Here is a 19,353-nt window from a genome sequence, read left to right on the forward strand (position 1 = left end):
TTTTCTTTTCTCTTATTGGAGTATGGTTGCTTTACAATGTTGTGTTAGATTCTGCTGTACAACAAAGGGAGTCATGCCCACGTATACATGCATCTCCTCTTCCGTGGATTTCCTCCCCATTTAGGTCACCACAGATCACGGAGCCGAGTCCCCTCTGCATGAGTAGGTTCTCATTGCATGCATGCTCAGTCATGTCCAACTCTTTGTGACCCTACAGACTGTAGCCCAGCAGGCTCCACTGTTCGTGGGATTGTCCCGGCCAGAATACTGGAGTGGGCTGCCATTTCCTCCTCCAGGGGATCGTCCCCACTCAGGGATCCAACCTGCATCTTTTTTTTTCCTACGTTGCAAGCAGATCCCTTACTTCTCAGTCACTGGGGAAGCCTAGGTTCTCGGTGGTTATCTATTTTATACATGGCGGTTTAGGTTTAGTCACTAAGTCGTGTCCGATTCTTGGAACCCCCATGGACTGTAGCCTGCCAGGCTCCTCTGTCTATGGGATTCTCCAGGCAAGAATACTGGAGTGGGTTGCCATTTCCTTCTCCAGGGGATCTTCCCAACCCAGGAATTGAACCCAGGTCTCCCACATTGCAGGCAGATTCTTTACCAACTGAGCTACAAGGGAAGCTCCACTTTATACATATTAGTATTTTTATGTCAATCCCAATCTCCTAACTCATCCTACCCTCTCTTTCTACCTTGGTGTCCATTTGGTTGTTCTCTACTGTGTCTGTTTCTGCTTTGCAAATAAGTTCTCCTGTCCCATTTTTCTCAATTTCACATATATGTGTTAATATATGGTGGTTGTTTTTCTCTTTCTGACTTTCTTCAGTCTTACAACAGTCTCTAGGTAGGACTACAGCAAATTTTCTAGAAGATCAATTCTCTTTAAAACAGAGGGAAGATTGCACTTTGTTTTGATTGGAATTTTACCGAGTTATTCACCATTTTAGAAAACCATCACTCTGCCCATAATATCTCAGTTACCATGGCAACATACCTATTAGCTGACATTAGTAGCTGTGTAATCACAGTGATGCTACTTGAGTATAGACAAACATATTTATTTAGCTCTTATTTTAAAATGTTAGAAATAAAGAAAAAGGAATGGTTTTTATTACAATTGGTAAATCACCTGACTACTTGATTTTATATTCTCGTATGGCCGAACTGAAGGATTCACATATCAAAAATGCGTTATTCTACTTTATAGTTAAAGCCCTGGGCTGACTTTTGAAATGATTGTTGTTATGTTGTCTTTCCACTGAATTTCAGAATAAGGAAGAGAATATACATAATATTTGTTACCTAAGGGATATGGGGTCTGGCACGGTTGAGAACAACTGTGGATACGGTAATAGCCAAAGTGTATAAGTGACATGAATGTGTGTCAGCTTGTGAATCAATAAACGAAAGGTAACCTATCTATATGATGGAATTTTATTCAGCCTTGAAAAGGAATGAAGTGGTGATACAGGCTATGACACGGATGAACTTGAACCAGTACATGCCAAGTGAAAGGACCCAGACATAAAAAGCTACATACGTATGATTCCATTTACATAAAACGTCCAGAATAGGCAAATCCACGAAGACAAAAAGTAGATTAGTGGTTTCCAGGGTCTGAGAAAAAGGATGGGTGGGGAATGAGTGCTAACAGGTGTGGGGTTTTCTGGGGAGATAGAAATGTTCTGGAACTGGATGGTGGTGATAGTTACACAACATTATACTAAAAACTTCAGGGTTGACTTAAGATCGACTGGTTTGATCTCCTTGCTGTCCGAGGGACTTTCAGGAGTCTTCTCCAGCTCCACAGCTTGAAGGCATGATTTCTTAGGAGCTCTGCCTTCTTTACGGTCCAGCTCTCACAGCTGAATGTGAACACTGGGAAGAATGTGAACACTGGGTCAAGGTTGTTCTTGACCTTTGTCGGCAGAGTAATGCCTTTCCTTTCAACACCCTGTCTAGGCTGGTCAGAGCTTTCCTGCCAAGAAGCAAATGTCTTCTGATTTTGTGGCTGCAGTCACCATCCACAGTGATTTTAGAGCCCAAGAAGAGGAAATATGTCACTACTTCCACCTTTCCCTCCTCTATTTGCCATTAGGTAATGGGTCCAGATACCATGATCTTAGTCTTTTTAATATTTAGTTTTAAGCCAGCTCTTTCACTCTCCCCCTTCACTCTCATCAAGTGGCTCTTTAGTTCCTCTTTGCTTTCTGCCATTAGAGTGGTATGATCTGCACATCTGAGATTGTTGATGTTTCCCCCACCTATCTTGATTCCAGCTTATAACTCATCCAGCCTGGCATTTCTCATGATGCTCAGCATATAGATTAAACAAACAGGGTGACAGCAGATAGCCCAGTTGTACTCCTTTCTCAATCTTGAACCAATCAGTTGTTCCATAGGATTCTAACTGTTGTTTCTTGACCCGCATACTGGTTTCTCAGCAGACAGGTAATGGTCTGGTATTCACATCTCTTTAAGAATTTTCCACAGTTTATTATGAGCCACACAGTCTATCATCAATTCAGTTCAGTCACTCAGTTGTGTCAGACTCTTTGAGACCCCAGGGACTGCAGCATGCCAGGCTTCCCTGTCCATCACCAACTCCCGGGGCTTGCTCAGACTCATGTCCATCGAGTTGGTGATGCCACCCAACCATCGCATCCTCTGTCGTCCCCTTCTCCTCCTGCCTTCAATCTTTCCCAGCATCAAGGTCTTTTCAAATGTGTCAGTTCTTTGCATCAGGTGGCCAAAGTACTGGAGTTTCAGCTTCACCCTGACAGTCTTTCCAATGAATATTCAGGGTTGATTTCCTCTAGGATTGACTGGTTGGATCTCCTTGCAGTTCAAGAGACTCTCAAGAGTCTTCTCCAACACCTCAGTTCAAAACCATCAATTCTTTGGTGCTCAGCTTTCTTTACAGTCCAATTTTTACATCCATACATGACTGCTGAAAAAACCATAGCTTTGACTAGATGGACCTTTGTTGGCAAAGTGATGTCTCTGCTTTTTAATATAAAGCAGATTGGTCATAGATTGGTCTAGACTGGTCATAACTTTTCTTCCAAAGAGCAAGCGTTTTTTAATTCATGGCTGTAGTCACCACCTGCAGTGATTTTGGAGCCCCCCAAAATAAAGTTTGTCACTGTTTCCATTGCTTCTCCATCTATTTGTCACGAAGTGATGGATGGGATGCCATGATCTTAATTTTTTGAAAGTTGAGTTTTAAGCCAACCTTTTTACTCTCCTCTTTCACTTTCATCAAGAGGCTCTTCAGTTCTTTTTCAATTTCTGCCATAAAGGTGGTGTCATCTGTGTATCTGAGGTTATTGATATTTCTCCAGTCAATCTTGATTCCAGCTTGTGCTTCATCCAGCCTGGCATTATGTACTCTGCATATAAATTAAAATCTATCTTACATTATCTAAGTGCTTATGATCATCATCATGACTGTCATTCCTCAAGGCCATGTAGAACTCCAGTGAAACACTGAAGTCAGATGTCACAAAATGTGACCTAAGGACGATCATCTGAAAGAGTTATCCAGGAGGCAGATTGTTGATCTCTACCCCACACTTACAGAACCAGAATCTCTAAGTGTGGAACTTGGAATATGCATTTTTTACACTCTCCATGGAATTTTTATTTACACCAAGATTAGTGAACATTCCTTATGAAACCTGAAGCTGAAATATTAAGTTCCATCCAAAATTATTCTATGTCAATTTCAATCTCCCAATTTATCCCTCCCTGTCTTACCCCTTGGTAACCATAAGTTTCTTTTTTACATCTGTAACTCTAATTCTGTTTCATAGATAAGTTCATTGGTACCCTTTTTTAATATTTCACATATAAGCAATATCAGATGATATTTGTTTGACTTATTTCACCCAGGGTGATAATCTCTAGGTCCATTCATGTTGCTGTAATGTCATTATTTCATTCTTTTTTAATGGATGAGTAATATTCCACTGTATATACGTACGGCATCTTCTTTATCCATTCCTCTGGGACATTTAGGTTGCTTCTATGTTCTGGCTATCGTAAATAGTGCTGCTATGAACACTGAGGTGGCTCAGAGGTTAAAGCGTCTGCCTCTAATGTGGGAGACCTGGGTTCGATCCCTGGGTCAGGAAGATCCCCTGGAGAAGGAAATGGCAACACACTCCAGTATTCTTGCCTGGAGAATCCAATGGATGGAGAAGCCTGTGCATGTATATTTCCAAATTATGTTTTTCTCTGGATATATGCCCAGGAATGGGATTGCTGGATCCTATGGTAGCTCTGTTTTTAGTTTTCAAAGGAACTTCCGTACAGTTCTCCATAGTGGCTGTTACCAATTTACATTCCTACCAACAGTGAAGGAGAGTTCCCTTTTTTCCACACCCTTTCCAGCATTTATTTTTTGTAGATTTTTTTGATGATGGCCATTCCGACTGGCCTGCGGTAATACATTATTGTAGTTTTGATTTGTATTTCTCTGTTAATGAATGATTTTTTGAAAAGCTGTTCTAGCTCTGCATTTTACTCCTTTCTCTAGAAAACTGTTCCTTAAAACAAGTAGCTATTGCTTTCTGGGAAAACAGCTCTCCCCATGATCATGGTCATGGTTACCAGAATTTCCTCCAAAAGTTTCTTTCACAATATATACCTCACTGTGGTCAATAATCCTCAAGGTTCCAAAAACTTCTACATGTTTTCACTGTAGACATCATCTCAGCACCTAGTTTTTCCTGTGTGTGCCATCTCTTAATCATCTGACCTTCTGACCAATCTCACAACTGACAGAAGCTGGCAGCCATGCAATCATCTCCTCCAATCATTTTCCTTCCCCACCCCCCCCTTTTTTTTTAAGAAAAAGAATGGCTTCCTAGCTGGCTCAGTGGTAAAGAATCTGCCTGTCAATGCAGGAGACCCTGGAAATGAGGGTTTGATCCCTGGGTCAGGAAGATCTGCTGGAGAAGGGAATGGCAGCTCACTTCAGTATTCTTGCCTGGAGAATCCCATGGACAGAGGAGCCTGGAGGGTTACAGTTGGGAGAGCAGGGGGAGGGTTGCAAAGAGTTGGATGTGCCGGAGGAGCCTGGTAGGCTGCAGTCCATGGGGCCTCGAAGAGTCAGACACGACTGAGCAACTTCACTTTCACTTTTCACTTTCACGCACTGGAGAAGGAAATGGCAACCCACTCCGGTGTTCTTGCCTGGAGAATCCCAGGGACCGGGGAGCCTGGCGGGCTGCCATCTATGGGGTTGCACAGAGTCAGCCACGACTGAAGCGACTTAGCAGCAGTAGCAGCAGCAGTGACTAGCACACAGCACACATAAGCAGAAAATGAGAGGCAATGAAAAAAAGGGGAACTGAGTGCAGTTTTCCACTGAGAAATCACACACAAGCCAGTCTTGGGATGATGGCTGCCTGAAGATCAAATAACAATAAAGTTTGGAAGATGAAATTTCAGATTATTTGGCAGTAGCTGTGCAGTCCCAGTTTTAATGATAGCTCATTGAAATTGCTCTTTTAACCACTCAGCTGAATCCTCTTATGCAAGCCTTTGGCTTCGAAAAAGAGGAAATTTTGAGATTATCTGATGATGTGAGTCTATTCATCTTTTTCTTCTAGGATGAGAAAGAATAGCGGAGTAAAGATACCATTCCTATATCCAGGGTCCTATAAGGCAAAAACTCACAGTCACCATGTTTTGATGCCAATTGCAGCTTTTGCAGCAATTTGAGCAGGAGTCATTCATACCAGGCATTTTGCTCAGAAAATACCTGAATGGTAATATCCTTTGTGGTCACATATTACAGGATAAACCTATGTGAAGTATGTTTAGGTGTGAGTCACATTTTTTAAAAAATGCAGATTCTTGGTTTATTTCTATCCATGAGCACTTGGGCTACATGGTGGAAGGGACTTTTCTAGTACTTGCCTGTTAGGAAATCCATATGATACATTTCATTTTAGAATTGGTCTCTCTGTTTTATTAAGTCTGTTCATCATTTATCAAGGGGTCAGGAAGATCCCCTGGAGAAGAAAATGGCAACCCACGGCAGTATTCTTGCCTGAGAAATCCCATGGACAGAGGATCCTGGTAGGCTCCAGTCCATGGCGTTGCAAAAGAGTCAGACACAACTTAGTGACTACAATGTCATGTCATGTATAAAACAGATAACAAATAAGGACCTAATATATAGCACGGGGACCTCTGCTAACACTCTGTAATGGTTCATATGGGAAAAGAATCTATAAACAGTGAATATGCGTAACTGATTCACTTTGCTTTATAGCAGAAAGCAAACAACATTATAAATGAACCATACTCCAATAAAAATTTTAAAAAGAAAACATCAGTTCCAGGTCCCATGGCTAGAAATTTAATGTGGGGATGGGACCCCAGGGTAGCGGCAGTTTTAGAAGGCTCACAGATAGTGAAGGACAGGGAAGCCTGGCCTGCTACAGTCCATGGGGTTGCAAAGAGCGGGACAAGACTGAGCGAACAACAGGTGCTTCTAATGTAGCCAAAGTTGGACCGCCTACTCTACATATGTGTTGGCTGCGTTCTCTGTGTCTGCTACTTCACCACCGAGCTCAGGTGTCCAGGGAGGGGCATTGCTTTAACTCAAATTCGGAGTGCTGCATACACAGAAGCCTGAAGGGCTGGATTTTTCAGAAGCCCCTGTATTTTTCAATTTAGACTTGCATATTTCTACTCAGTGCCTCCCTTGCGCTCCGCAAAGGGCTAAGCACTCTTGCGAACAGGAAACGCCTGAGGCTCACCCAGGTGAAGAGATGTGCACGTTTCTGGTTTCGTTTGTTGCGATTCCCGCCGCGTCCGCAGAGCCTAGAATAGTGTTTGGTATGTAGCAGGCGAACTGCTTTATGCGAACTGCTTTATGTCCTTCAAGGACAGTGACTGAATTCCAGGTAATCCTGCCTCCTTTTGAATCTTAACAACGAATCAGTGAAACGGGTTTCTATCTCTGACTTCTTGGGCCGAGACCTCCGAAACCATCGGATCCGTGCCTGGAGATGACACCTAGCTGCCGGGTACCTCCCCGATTCTGTCCCACCGTTCGGAGGCCGAAGATGTGTCCTAATAAGATTCAGTTCAGCAGCGGCCGGGATTAGCTCGGAGTCACACGAGCGGGCGTGTCCAGCCTCTCGCCTGGGCGCAGCCTCAGAGGAGAACTCACCTCCCCCGGCCCCGCCCTGTCCTCTCCCGGAGGGCGGGGCGAAAGGCAGGCTGGGAGAGGAGGCGAGTGGCGCCTGCGCGCGTGCGCGGTAGCGAGCTCACGGGCCGGGTGGCTGTGGCCAGCAGGGCCCCAGCGGTTTGACAGAAAATGCAGGTGAGCAAGCCGGGGTGGGGTAGGGGGCTCGACGCCTGGAGGCTGCGGCCGCTCGTTTTGCCCCGCTCGGTCCATGCGGGCGGCTGCCTGTCCTTGCCGGGCCTGTGGGACGTGCCGGGCGCCTCATGCTCGGGGTGGCCGCGCGAGTCGAGGCCGGCGCAGGCGCAGTGCGGACGGGCGGGCGTGGTCTCGCGTGTCCGCGGGCTGGGCGTGCCCGCTCCCCTCCGTGTGTCCCACCCCCGAATCTCATCTTTGAGGGTAGTTCTCCGGGAGGTCGGCTACCCTGGGCCTGTGAAGGCCTCTGCGGATCTTACCTGACAGTTACTTCCTCCTTGTTAACTCTCTTAGCGAGCACCTGAGCAGGTGCGTTATGAACCCCCTTCACGGATGCGGAAGCTGAGGCTCGGATAACTGGAGGGTCCTCCCCTGAGGCGGTCCCATAACACAACCCGTGTTCTTGACCCTGCCTAGAGCTGAGTGAGGGGTTACAACATCCTTCTCTCTCTGCCTCCCAGTGTTGGTGTACAGGTTGAGGTGCGTCCCCTGTGGACCCTAGAGTCCAGCCTGAGGGTCCTGCTGCCCAGTTATTCATACTTTCCCTTTAAAAATGGATAAAACCAAATCCCTCAGTTTTGTTCTTTTATTGTATCAGGAATTTATTAATGCAGTTTGACTAAAAACCCTTGGTTCAGTTCAGTCCAGTCGCTCAGTCGTGTCCGACTCTGCAACCCCATGAACCACAGTAGCCAGGCCTCCTTGTCCATCACCAACTCCCGGAATCCACCCAAACCCATGTCCACTGAGTCGGTGATGCCATCCAACCATAGCATCCTCTGTCGTCTCCTTCTCCTCCTGCCTTCAATCTTTCCCAGCATCAAAGTCTTTTCAAATAAGTCAGGTCTTCGCATCAGGTGGCCAAAGTATTGGAGTTTCAGCTTCAATATCAGTCCTTCCAATGAATATTCAGGACTGATTTCTTTTAGGATGGACTGGTTGGATCTCCTTGAAGTCCAAGGGACTCTCAAGAATCTTCTCCAACAACGCAGTTGAAAAGCATCAGTTCTTCAGTGCTCAACTTTCTTTATAGTCCAACTCTCACATCCATACATGACCAGTGGAAAAACCATAACCTTGACTAGACGGACCTTTGTTGGCAAAGTAATGTCTCTGCTTTCGAATATGCTATCTAGGTTGGTCATAACTTTCCTTCCAAGGAGTAAGCGTCTTTTAATTTCATGGCTGCAGTCAGCATCTGCAGTGATGGAAAAGTGAAAAAAAAAAGACACCGTGGAAATGGATGCTTTTATGAGAAAACCTCTGATGATTCAGTTTTGTTACTGTTAAAGGACCCTCCTCCAAAGGTCGTTCTCCTGCCTCCTAGATCCTCCTGTGGCTCGGAATTCTGATGAACTCATCTCTGACTCAGTGGCAGAAGGGAAGTGGAGTTAGTGTGGGTTTGATTGGGGTTGGAGGGGTTTGATTGGGGTTGGAGTGGTTTGTTGGTGTTCAGTCTCTCAGTCGTGTTGGACTCTTTGCGACCCCATGGACTGCAGCAGGCTAGGCTCCCCAGTCCTTCACCATCTCCTGGAGGTTGCTCAAACTCATGGCTGTTGAGCCGCTGCCATCCAACCATCTCATGCTTTATCGCCCCATTCTGCTGCCCTCAGTCTTTCCTAGCATCAGGGTCTTTTCCATTGAGTCAGCTGTTTGCATCAGATGGCCAAAGGATTGAAGCTTTAGCTTCATCATCAGTCCTTCCAATCCTCCCCATCAGGGCTGGAGAGGATGATTATCTCCAAATATAGCGTATCTGATGAAGAGGAAACTCAGAGCTGCCCTGGCCTTTGTGTTCTCTGTGCTTTTTGCCCCTGCTCAAAAATGTCATGTCTTAAGGGGCCTTCCTGACCACCCTATGGAAGGGATTCTGTTTGTTTCTCTTTGATATATTTCAGCAGGACTGGGCAGGGAACTGAGGGTAGACCCTGGTTATCCCAGTACCCTTTGCACAGCTTCCTGGTTTCATATTCCAGACCTGCCAAGACATGCCAAACCAGGGTTTGGGCAGCTGTGTTGTGGAGCCAGGAGCCCACCTTGGCATTTCTTTTTCTGATAGTTGATCCTGGTAAGTTTGACTTGTTCCAGCCTGGCAGTGTCTTCCTTAACGCCATGGCTCTCCCAAGTTTGTGAGGATTAACTAGGTAGGTACAGGCAAAGAACTTTGTGGTGTCCCCAGCATGTAGGACTCAGTAAGCATCAGCTATTGTGACCATCTCCATGGCGTCTCAGCTCTTCCTCTTAGCCTTGGCCTTTAGGGAATCAGTCAGGCTCTCTTCCTTCTGATTTTCTTGCAGCCACTCAGGACTTTGGAATAGTCTATATCTTGTACTCGGGCCCTTTGCACAGGCTGGTCCTTCTGCCTGGAAAGTAATTTCCTAAATTTTCACTCCTCTGTCTGGCTCCTTCTCACCCTCCAGTCACAGTTAAATGTCACCTCTCCTGAGAAAACGTCTTGGCCCATCTTGTGGACTGCACGCCCCCTGGAAGTCCACCTCAGCAGCCTGGCCATTGCATTTGTCATGCTATCTCTTTGTGTATTTAATTACTCATTGCCTATTTCTTTCTCTCGCCTGTAAAACTGGTGACTTTGGCATTCACCATGCTTCCCTACCATCTAGTACAATCATTTACATATAGTAGGTACTTAATAAATATCTGTTGAACAAATCACTCCAAGTCATTAATGAAAATTGACGAGAAGCCAGGTCAGAGCCTTGGCGTCGGCATGGATGTCAGTCTGGACGTCATGGCCTGATTTTTACCCTAAGACAGGAAGGTTGGAACAGGGATTGTGTGTCTTTTGACAGATTGCCAGAAATAGACTTCAGAATAATTTGGTATGAAATCCTCTTCTTAGCACTTTCCCATTTGAACCCTTGTCCAACATGGCGCCCTCCACAGTGGACCTGGCCCTCACAGTACCCTTGGTCCACCTTCTCTAGGACCCCAACGCAGACACCGAGTGGAATGACATCTTACGCACAAAAGGCATCTTGCCTTCAAAGGAAGATTTGAAAGATCTGGAGAAGGAGGCTGAAGAAGAGGAGCAGCGGATCCTCCAGCAGTCCATTGGTGAGCTTACCTGTGTTTGTGATTCTGTGTCTGTCTGCTTAGGAAACCCTCGGCAAGCCTCTAACTGCTTCAGTAGAAGGATCCTCTGAGCGAGAGTTGAAGTGCTGGGCTGGACACTGCCTCTGGGCCCTCCGGCAGGGCATCTCTGGCTTCATCTTCCTGGGCCATAGAACTGGGGGCACTTCAGAGGCTCCCTCCATCTCCGGAGTTCCTGGTTTGTGTCTTTCTTCAGGGTTATCAGCACATGATAACCCTGAAAAAAATATTTCTGAGTCTCCACTTTTTGGTCAGTGATTCAGTTTGGTTAATGTCATGGAAATCTGCCCAGAAGTTTTTACTGTTTGTAGTCTCCTGAGAAAGAAAGAAAGAAAGTGCAGTTGCTCAGTCGTGTCCGACTCTTTGTGACCCCATGGACTGTAGCCCACCAGACTCCTCCTTCCGTGGGATTTTCCAAGCAAGAATACTGGAGTGGATTGCCATTTTCTTCTCCAGGAGATCTTCCCGACCCAGGGATTGAACCCGGGTCTCCTGCATTGTAGGCAGACGCTTTACCGTCTGAGCCACCAGGGAAGTCGTAGTCTCCTGAGCATATGCTTTATCTTTGTGGTTTGATTGAGAATATTAAAATAACTTGATTTGGGGAAACATAAGATGCTTGTAGTGTATGCGGTCTAAGGTCTTTCTCACATGTAGGTATACCACTTGAATTGGAATCCCTTGTGGTACTTGTCAAAAAAACAAGCAAACAAACAAAACACAACAGCACACAGTCCCTACTGAATCAGAATCTCTGGGGGTAAGGCCCAGGAATGTGCATATTAAGCCAGTGCCTCAGAGAGTTTCTGATTCGCACCAAAGTTTTGAGAACCGTTGATCACAGGTGCTAGGACTTCTGTCCCATGTTGACATGTTAGGGCGGATTTAGAGGAGAATTTATTACACAGCGTTTATCTAGCAAATGTAATAAATTCTATCCAGTTACTGAAGGACTGCTGTGTGCTGTGTGTTTTCTAGGCACTGGGGCTTTAGCTGTGCGTGGGCCAGCCAAAACACTCTATCCTCGTGGAGCTTATGTTCTAATGGAGGAGACAGACAGTAAATGATACATGAGTGAAATATAGGAAAATAAGGCAGGAAGGGGTTGGAGGAGAAAGTGAAAGCTGCTCAGTTGTGTCCAACTCTTTGAGACCCCATGAAATGTAGTCTGCCAGGCTCCTCTGTCCATGGAATTGTCCAGCCAAAATACTGGAGTGGGTAGCCATTTCCTTCTCCAGAGGATCTTCCCAACTCAGTGATCGAACCCAGGTCTCCCTCACTGCAGGTGGATTCTTTACCATCTGAGCCACCAGGGAAGGCCTGGTGGGTATAAGGTTGGAGGAGGGGGTGGGTATAATTCTGGAGGGTCAGAGAGGGCCTCACTGGGAGTGACATTTGAGTCGACCCAAGGGAGGTGAATGAGCAAGTGGGCAGCATGTTGGAGGATCTGCCAGGAGGCCAGGGGGACTGGGAGACAGAAGCAGGAGGTTCAGAGGGACAAGCAGGGGTCAGACATTTAGGACCTTGTAGCGTCTAGTGTGGACCTTGGCTTCGATGTCTAATGAGGTGGGCATCATTGGAGGTTTGAACAGAGGAGGGGTGTGCCCTCTGTGTTGACAGCACCTTCCTGTTGTTGTCTTACTGAGTGCGGACTGTGCGGGCAGGGCAGGAAGTGGGGAGACCAGGTGAAACGACTGCAGTGGTGCCCTTGGCAAGTGATGCCATTGGCTTGCACCAGAGTGGTGGGTGGAAGTGGCCAGATCTGGGTGTATTTTGAAGGTAGGACCAACGGGATTTGCTTACGGATCATGTGATGGGTGTGAGAGCAAGTAAGGCAAAGAAGACTGCAAGGCTCTGGGCTTGAGTGGTCAGAAAGATGGAGTCACCACGTGAGATGAGGAAGGCTTGGGCAGGAGCAGGTTTGGAGGTGAAGATCAGGAACTCGATTTAGGACCTAGTCACTTTGAGATTTCTTATTAGATAAATACAGATGGTAGGTGAGCAGTTGGGAATGTTTTCTTAAATCAGAAATAAGGGCTAGAGGCATACATTTGGGAGTTGTCAGTATGTCGGTGGGTTTTAAAGCTGTGAGATGTAGTCACCAAGGGAGCGGGTATAGGTGAGGAAGGAAAGGAGTCCAGTCAACAGAGGGTCCGGGGGAGGGGCTGCCAGGAGGGAGGAGAAAAAGAGGCCAGAGGAAGATGGACTTTCAGAGAGGAGGAGACACCCATCCAGTGATGGATTAGGCCAAATATGCTCATCGGTTGAGTAAACAGGTCATTACTGACTTTGGTAAGAGCAGGTTTGGGTCATGTTAGGGTGGAAGTCAGGGGACAAAAACCTGATTGGATGTCAAGAAGCAAGAGTCTTGCAATAAAAACAAAATACAGATTTTTATAGCCATTGATAAAAAAGAGAAGTGAGAGCTGCCTACCACTCACAAGAGAAGACCAGGTGATAATCCCTTTACCTCTAGCAAAGGTGTGCTGGGGAGGACCCCAGGGGTATCCTCCCACCTTCTTGGAGGCATGAGAACTGTTACGCACCTGTCCCTGAGCATCAGGGACTTGCAGATCAGGCCACTTGAGCCCAGGCTAATACACCTTTCTCCTTTTATAAATTTGGGAAGCTTTCCTGTTTGTATCCTTATTGTCATGTGAATGTAAGAGAGCCAGGCTGGCTGATCTTTTAAAAATGCTCTCCCATTCTTAGTTACTGTATAACACCTTGGATGTGTGCATGCGTGCTAAGTCGCTTTAGTCATGTCTGACTGTTTGCGACCCTATGGACGTGTAGCCCACCAGGCTCCTTTGTTCATAGGATTCTCCAGGCAGGAATAGTGGAGTGGGTTGCCGTGCCCTTCTCCAGGGGGTCTTCCCGACCCAGGGATTGAACTCACATCTCTAAACATTCTGCATTGGCAGATGAGTTCTTTACCGCTAGTGTAACACCTTAACTACTTTTTATTTTGGTTTTGATGGGCTAGGGGCCTTTTGGTATTGCATGCACTCCTTTAGGAGAAAAGTGAAGGAGAAAAGACCCCAAATGCATCTTCGTTCATCTTTTACATTTTTGGTTTTTCACCAACTCAATGACATTCAGTGAAAACATATGAAGACATGACTTTGGAAGAACTGGAGGATAATGAAGACGAATTTAATGAGGAAGACGAACGTGCAATTGAAATGTACAGGTCAGTGCCACCCAGAGGGACTGCTTGGCTTTTCATGTGGCACTATAATGTGCGTCCTTTGAGATAACCCTGGCACATAAGTAAGTGAACCTGGACCTCTACAGAGTTTGCCGTGTGAAAGGGGTGTGTGCGAGCGCACGTATGTAAGATGTCTCTCTCCTCCTCCTGTCGTGCAGGCAGCAAAGACTGGCTGAGTGGAAAGCAACCCAACTGAAGAATAAGTTTGGAGAGGTTTTGGAAATCTCGGGAAAGGATTATGTTCAAGAAGTTACCAAAGCTGGTGAGGGCTTGTGGGTCATCCTGCACCTTTACAAACAAGGGTGAGCTCATCTGATGTGTGTGTGTGCACGTGCAGTCTCTCAGTCGTTTCTGACTCTCTGTGACCCCATGGACTGTAGCCTGCCAGGCTTCTCTGTCCATGGGGTTTCCCAGGCAAGGATACTGCAGTGGGCTGTCATTTCCTTCTCCAGGGGAATCTTCCTGACCCAGGGATCAAACCTGCAAGTCCTGTGTCTCCTGCTTTGTCAGGGGTGTTCTTTACCTCTGAGCCACCGGGGAAGCCCTGATGCCTGTCTTTAAATACTAGTGTGAATTTATGTCTTGAACATCTCAGGCTTACTTCACACCAGAGGGTTTTTTTTTTTAACTAATGTTTTATGTGTTTTTGTTGCAGATTTGCCCAAATGTTATTGTCTAATTTTTGTCTTAAGACTTTCAGATTAATATTTGTGGCTAATACAAATGGCTTTATTAAATTGTAGCAGAACAGACTTTTTTTTTTTTTAATTGTAAATGAATTCCTCAAGCACTTGTCCCTCTGAAAAAACTCCAGCATTTCACGACTCCGTGTCGTGAGTCACTCTCCTTGATGGCGCAGGTGACTTTTGTGAGCATTGTCCATGGCGAGTGATGCAGAGAGCCCCTAGCGCCTCACCTTCAGTTTTGCCCCCACCGTGTGGAGTCCATTGCTTGTGTAGGAGTTTCTTTCAAGCCGGAAGTGCATTCTGAATCACACATTCTAAGCCTTGGATGCGCTCTCCTTTAGAAAAGCAAGACAGTTATCTTTTACAGTGGAGCTGCTTTTCTGACTTGCTCGGTCAGATTAAATTGGACTTTGGCTTCTGAACATTTTGCCCAGACCTGTAGAAAGGTTTTAAACGCCGTTTGTTCGTCTTGGCTGGAATAGCAGAAGCGCTCGTGAAGCTGTCGTGAGGTTTTCTCTGGGGCAGAAGGGCAGCTGAGGTTTACTGTACACAGACACAAACTCGCAGTTGCTTCTCTTTATTTCGCAGGATTCCCCTCTGTGCCCTGATAAATCAGCACTTCAGTGCCCTTGCCAGGAAGTTTCCTGATGTCAAGTTTATCAAAGCCATTTCAACCACCTGCATACCCAGTTACCCTGATAGGAATCTGCCCACGATATTTGTGTACCTCGAAGGTGACATCAAGGCTCAGTTTATCGGACCTCTGGTGTTTGGTGGCATGAACCTGACTTTGGATGGTAAGGACTCTTTGAGGTACACGTGAGGGATGGGGAGGGAGTGTGTCTGTTGTTAAGGGTGCCTGTTTCCTAGACGCAGGTGGGATGACTTGTCATAGAGTCACCTTTGTCCCGTGTGAGTGATTGTGAAAAGAGAAGAACATTGAATCTGTCATCTTAGATGAGTCATTGGGAGCAATTACAACTGGACTCTCAGTTAAAAGAGGGCAGAATGGATTTTAAAATACTTAATATTATTGTCTGTGCTTTTATTTGTCCCTACAGTTGAATATGTTTGTTTTTTAGTTATAACTCAAGATCACATCATTCATTTCTTATTTAATTCATCCAAACATATTAGTGACAGATGTTTATATGTAAATATACATAAATATATGTAAATTTATACATATATGCTGCTGCTAAGTCGCTTCAGTCATGTCTGACTCTGTGCGACCCCATAGACGGCAGCCCATGAGGCTCCCCTGTCCCTGGGATTCTCCAGGCAAGAACACTGGAGTGGGTTGCCATTTCCTTCTCCAGTGCATGAAAGTGAAAGGTGAAAGTGAAGTCGCTCAGTCGTGTCTGACTCTTGGCGACCCCATGGACTGTGGCCCACCAGGCTCCTCCGTCCATGGGATTTTCCAGGCGAGTGCTGGAGTGGGGTGCCATTGCCTTCTCCTTATACATATATAAATCTCTATAAAAATATTTTTTCAGTTGAAAGGAAGCTTTTAAATGAAAAGTTTATTTAATTCTGCCTCTTACCTCCTAAAGGATATATCTTTTATTTTTTTCTACTTGTGAAATAGGAGGTATTAAAATCCATATGCACACACAATATGTGGGAGAAAAGCTGAGGCCTACGAGCTTCCTACTAGGTCAGATTCTTTATCCCTTGAGTGCAGTGATATGTCCAACTATGCTTTAGTTAGTAGCCTTTAGAAACATGTTAAATATGACTTTATATTCTACTTTACATAACTATATAAGATATTCAACTGGGAAACGTGTGAACAGATACATAGATGCATTTATATATCAGTTTTGCTTTATTCCAGTGTTCAAAGGCGTATGATATTTCAAACTAAGTATGTGTTTTGCCTCTTATTTTGATCTTTGAACATGCCATTAGGGGAGAAAGATAGGTATACAATAATAATTATAGTCTTTGTTTCTAGAAAAAGTCTCATTTGTAGGCCAGGCTCCATGGAATTGTCCAGGCAAAAATACTGGAGTGGGTTGCCATTCCCCCTTCCAGGGGATCTTCCCAACTCAGGGATCAAACCCAGGGATCGAAAGAATTGCTGGCAGATTCTTTACTGTCTGTCTGAGCCATCAGGAAAGCCCCATATAAATGAACATTAACATTAAATACATTCACTTACGCATATGCATGTACGTGTGCATGCATCCTTAAGAATCAGAAATCCTAAGAATTTTTTTTTTTTGAGAAATTTATTGACTTTTTTTGTCATTGAACCAAGATATCTAGAGCTGAAAATGCTGATGGTGTTCATCTCCGTGGAACACTTTGAATTAATGTGATTTCAGTAAAATTGGTTTTCAGATTTTTTAAAAAATGTATTGGGCTGCACTGGATCTTAGTTGTAGCATTCAAGGTCTAGTTCACTGATTGGGGATCGAACCCAGGCCCCTTGGATTGGGAGCATGGAGTCTTAACCACTAGATCATCAGGGAAGTCCCTGGTTTTCAGATTTTAATAGAAGTTTCCTAATTAGTAGAGCATCAGTTTAAACCAGACTGTTTGGTGTAGAATCTTTCTGACAGTCTCTCACTCCTGCCTGGGTAGAAAAATATATCACTTGATTTTGCTTCACAGTGTCTCACACCAGTGTGGGTTTTCATTGATTATAAGAGGGTAAAATATAGGATACTTTGGCCACCTGATGTGAAGAGCTAACTCATTTGAAAAGACCCTGATGCTGGGAAAGATTGAGGGCAGGAAGAGAACGGGATGACAGAGGATGAGATGGTTGGGTGACATCACCGACTCGATGGACATGGGTTTGGGTGGACTTCGGCAGTTGGTGATGGACAGGGAGGTCTGGCGTGCTGCGGTTCATGGGGTCACAAAGAATTAGACACAACTGAGCAACTGAACTGAACTAAACTGAACTGAAAATATAGGAGCTAAGCCTTTAATCACTGATTCTTTTTTTTCTGACACTTTTAAGAATTATTACTACTTGGAACAAATGTATCAATCCTAGCATGTCATCATACCTTGAGCCTTTGACTCTAATAGGTTGAGATATTGGATATGAGGTTTAAGAGTTTCCTTTTGCTAAATAAAATTGGATTTAATAATTACATTGTCAGCAAGACTGTGAAAAGTATTTTCTTAATATATTTCATGCTGATTTCTTTCCTGGGACATTGTGCAAGCCAAGAAGCTAGCTGTGAGAAGATGGGTTTAGTCCTTGGTTTTTTATTAGTTATCCTGGAGGTTCACATGTATGTCATATTTCATTTCCTCTCATTTTATGAAAAGTTTTTCCAAGTGTTTTTGTTTTCTTTCTTAAGGGTCTGATTTTTTTCCCCCCTTTCTTTCAGGTACCTTATAATTATGACCCTCAAATTGTCATCAAATGTGGATGGTCATAGTTTCTGCTTAGAAAAACACCGTGGCTTGAGGTTCCCATTCAGGCTGAATCTTAGGCAATTTGCTTTTTCTTTATCATGCAGAGTTGGAGTGGAAGTTGTCTGAGTCTGGAGCCATTAAGACAAGCCTGGAGGAGAACCCCAAGAAGCCCGTGGAAGACGTGCTGCTGTCCGCGGTGCGGTGCTCCGTCCCTGCCAAGAGGGACAGCGATTCTGAGGATGACTGAGGCCGTGGCCCTGGTAACCTGCTGAACTTTCCCGATGTGATACAGCATCTGAACTTTTTTTAAAAAAGGAAAAAGTAGGAACGTATACTGTGTTATTTTTAGTCTTTTATATTACGTTCTGAATCTCATAGATCTCAGAAATAATCATTGCTGGGGAGCCTTTTAAATTTCTAGGAACTCTCTTTTTAAATTAATAGTATTTCCTTAAGAAAAAAATAAAAGCCAGATATTAGTTTGGCAGATGTCTATGTTTTCCTTGCTTATATTTTAGGTCAGCTTTAAGACTATTCACTATTCATTCACATAAAACTATTAAAAAAGAAATACAGAGGTTTTTTTTTTTTTTTAATAATGTGAATAAATTATACAGTGGAAAATGGCAAGCTAAGCTTTGCATTTATATTATTTGTTTTTATTCTTTTATAGAGCTACCAATAGGATTATTAACTCAAAGAAATGATTGCTAGGAAGAAGTCTTAGTATTTATCCTATTTAGAAGAAATAGGCAATAATTTTTGTGAAATACTGTCTTACCAAAGTCTAAAAGATTAGGCTTATTAAAAGATTCCAATTTACTGCCATTTGGGGTCAAATAGTTTTTCTAGTTAAGATAATTTTTTGTTTTCAGGCTGTTGAGATGTGAGCTAATCTCAATTACTGAAAAAGGTGTCACCTGAAACTCTTTTTTGGAAATAAATAGATATAAGCACACACAGAGATAGCCAAAGTATATCTCAAATCAGTCAGTAAAAAACAGAAAATGTTTTCTGAACCAGAATCCTCTTAGCATTTACCATTTCTCGTCAAATTGACATTAACAGAATAATCAGGGGGACTGTTGTTCCCTTATACTTGCATTGAGTAATGTAGTGCTCACTACACATAGTAAAGACTCCTGGTTTGAATCTTTAAAAGATATGAATCAGAGAGGGCACAGATTATTGTTTATTTTTGCTATCATTCAGAAAGAAACAAGCAGCTGTGACCCTTGATCTGTCAGAAGTGTCTGCATTAGTGACTTTATTTTTATATGCATGTGAGAGCCAGCACTTCTGGTGGAAACTTACTCTGTGTCACAGACTTCCTTGAAGGATTCCTCATGGAATTTTAATTGCAGGGTGGAAATAAGCTTGGTCAGGCCTGTCACTCATCTGCGGGTCGCAGAGTGAAGTGCAGTGGTGAAGGTGTGACTGCCATGTTGGTCAAGAGCTGCGGTGCGTACTCTGCCCCAGTGGGGAGAGGTGTGTGTGAACGTGGCAGGCCTCATACTGCTGAGGAGCCATTCAGGGTGTCATTCTCAACATACGCTATG

At 44.5% G+C, this 19,353-nt stretch overlaps 1 protein-coding gene across 1 annotated transcript; it reads left to right on the forward strand.

Moving 5' to 3' along the window:
* Positions 1–7,219: 7,219 nt before the first annotated feature.
* Positions 7,220–18,758, forward strand: PDCL3 (phosducin like 3). Its single transcript, XM_040267692.1, has 6 exons — positions 7,220–7,351; positions 10,351–10,480; positions 13,619–13,709; positions 13,886–14,029; positions 15,002–15,210; positions 17,899–18,758. The coding sequence occupies exons 1-6, from the start codon at positions 7,346–7,348 to the stop codon at positions 18,039–18,041; spliced, it is 723 nt and encodes a 240-aa protein (XP_040123626.1). The 5' UTR covers positions 7,220–7,345; the 3' UTR covers positions 18,042–18,758.
* Positions 18,759–19,353: the final 595 nt, after the last annotated feature.

This window comes from Oryx dammah, unplaced genomic scaffold, assembly GCF_014754425.2.
Source record: "Oryx dammah isolate SB20612 unplaced genomic scaffold, SCBI_Odam_1.1 HiC_scaffold_25, whole genome shotgun sequence".
In the NCBI taxonomy this organism is placed as follows: Eukaryota; Metazoa; Chordata; class Mammalia; order Artiodactyla; family Bovidae; genus Oryx; species Oryx dammah.

Excerpts from the sequence above, each read along its gene's own strand:
- PDCL3 (XM_040267692.1), top strand. Across the intron at positions 10,481-13,618 it reads GATCCTCCAGCAGTCCATTG|TGAAAACATATGAAGACATG; the intron begins GTGAGCTTACCT and ends AATGACATTCAG. Across the intron at positions 15,211-17,898 it reads CATGAACCTGACTTTGGATG|AGTTGGAGTGGAAGTTGTCT; the intron begins GTAAGGACTCTT and ends TTTATCATGCAG.